Source organism: Pyrgilauda ruficollis, unplaced genomic scaffold, assembly GCF_017590135.1.
Source record: "Pyrgilauda ruficollis isolate IOZ18807 unplaced genomic scaffold, ASM1759013v1 scaffold12, whole genome shotgun sequence".
Classification (NCBI taxonomy): Eukaryota; Metazoa; Chordata; class Aves; order Passeriformes; family Passeridae; genus Pyrgilauda; species Pyrgilauda ruficollis.
Window position 1 is genome coordinate 1 of NW_024510321.1, and position 1,736 is coordinate 1,736.

The following is a 1,736-nucleotide window of genomic DNA, read 5'->3' on the forward strand; positions in this document are numbered from 1 at the left end:
TCTTCACAACGAGGAGAGAAAGAAAAAGTAACGAAAAAAAAAGAAGACAAAACGAGAGAAAATAAAATGACAAAGAAGTAGAATCAGAAGAAGCAATGGAAGGAATCATTGCAAGGAAGAGGAATGAGAACTTTATCCAAAGGACAGGTTCACTGCGAGTATAATATAAACATTTGGAAAGAATATTAGTAAAGGAAATAGAAGCACATAAGAGAAAAGGAAAGAAAATGAGGAGGATGTTTTAAAAGGTGACAGTTAAGAGCATGAAGAAGACATAGGGAAAGAGAACCAGGAAATAGAAGGGAAAGAGAGAAAAAAGAAGGGAAGCAATGGCAGAAGAAATTGAAGGAGAAAAGGATATAACAAGGAAGGTGACTATAGAAGAAAAAAGTAAGAGAGAAAGGGAGCAAGGAAGTAACAAAGCAAGAAGAGAATGGAAACAAAAGGAAGGAAGATAAAGGACCTGATCAGAAGGCACCGACCTTATCTTTCCACGCTGAGAAGAGCTGGTCCGAAACAGCCTTTCCCTTCTTCTAGCACCGCACTCTGGCGCTGATATACCATAATTGGCAATAATATACCATAATTGGCAATAATATAGCATAATTAGCGCTGATATAATATCATAATTGGCGCTGATAACTCCAGCATTGATGGTCTCCACCGCGGCGCAGGAGGCAACTGGCGAATTGCCGATGGGAGTAAAGAAGAGCCAAGATTGGAAAGGAGGATAAAGATTATGGCAGGGCAATAAAACAAAAGGAAAAGGAGGAGAGGAAACAATAGAAAAGAACGAAAATACTAAAAAGGAAAGAATAGGAAAAGGAAGGGAAATGCAAACCGATGAAAACCAGAGAAATGACGGAAGGAAGAAAGGAAGGAGAAGATGAGGGAAAGAAATGAACCTATGCAAGCAAATAGAAATCTATAAAGAAAAGGAAACAAGAAAAATAAGCGAAGGACAGAGGAAGAGACGGCAGAGGGGATGGCCATGACGGAGCGGAGGCAGAGGCGCTGTCGCTGTCGCGTGTGCGGCGGCGGAGCAGCGCACGGTGTCGCTGCAGGCTCAGGAACGGCTCCGTGTGGGCGGCTCCGCCCCGGTGCGGCGGAGAGCCCGGCTGTGAGCGCGGGGGGGCGGCGCGGGCCGGGCAGCAGAGCCGGTGCGTGCGGGCGGCGGCGGGGAGCCGTGCGGGGCCCGGGCCGGGGCCGGCAGCCACAGCGGCGGCGGCGGCGGCGGCGGCGGCCGGGAGGATGGGCGAGCGCTGTTGTGCGGCGGTGCTGCGGGTGCTGGTGCTGCTGCAGGCGGCCTGGGCGCTGGCGGGCGGGCAGGTGCGCTACTCGGTGCCGGAGGAAGCCAAGGCCGGCACGGTGGTGGGCCGTCTGGCGCAGGACCTGGGCCTGGAGGCGGGCGAGGCGGAGGCGCGGCGGCTGCGGCTGGTGGCGCAGGGCCGGCGGGCGAGCGTGGAGGTGAGCGGGGCGAGCGGCGCGCTGCTGGTGAGCTCGCGGCTCGACCGGGAGGAGCTGTGCGGCAAGAGCGCGCCGTGCGCGCTGCGCCTGGAGGTGCTGCTGGAGCGGCCGCTGCGCGTCTTCCATGTGCAGCTGGAGGTCACCGACATCAACGACAATGCCCCCGTCTTCCCCGCCGCCCGCAAAAACCTCAGCATCGCGGAATCGTCTGTGCCGGGGTCTCGTTTCCCGCTGGAGGGCGCGTCGGATGCGGATATCGGAGCGAATGC

The 1,736-nt window shown here is 55.2% G+C and overlaps 1 protein-coding gene across 1 annotated transcript in view; it reads left to right on the forward strand.

Moving 5' to 3' along the window:
• Positions 1-845: 845 nt before the first annotated feature.
• The window catches only part of LOC121363928 (protocadherin alpha-4-like), a 3,009-nt gene continuing 2,118 nt past the window's right edge, over positions 846-1,736 (forward strand). Inside the window, exon 1 of the mRNA XM_041486715.1 lies at positions 846-1,734. Within this exon, the coding sequence (XP_041342649.1) occupies positions 1,252-1,734 (483 nt within the window). The 5' untranslated portion in view covers positions 846-1,251. The remainder of the gene's footprint in view (positions 1,735-1,736) is intronic.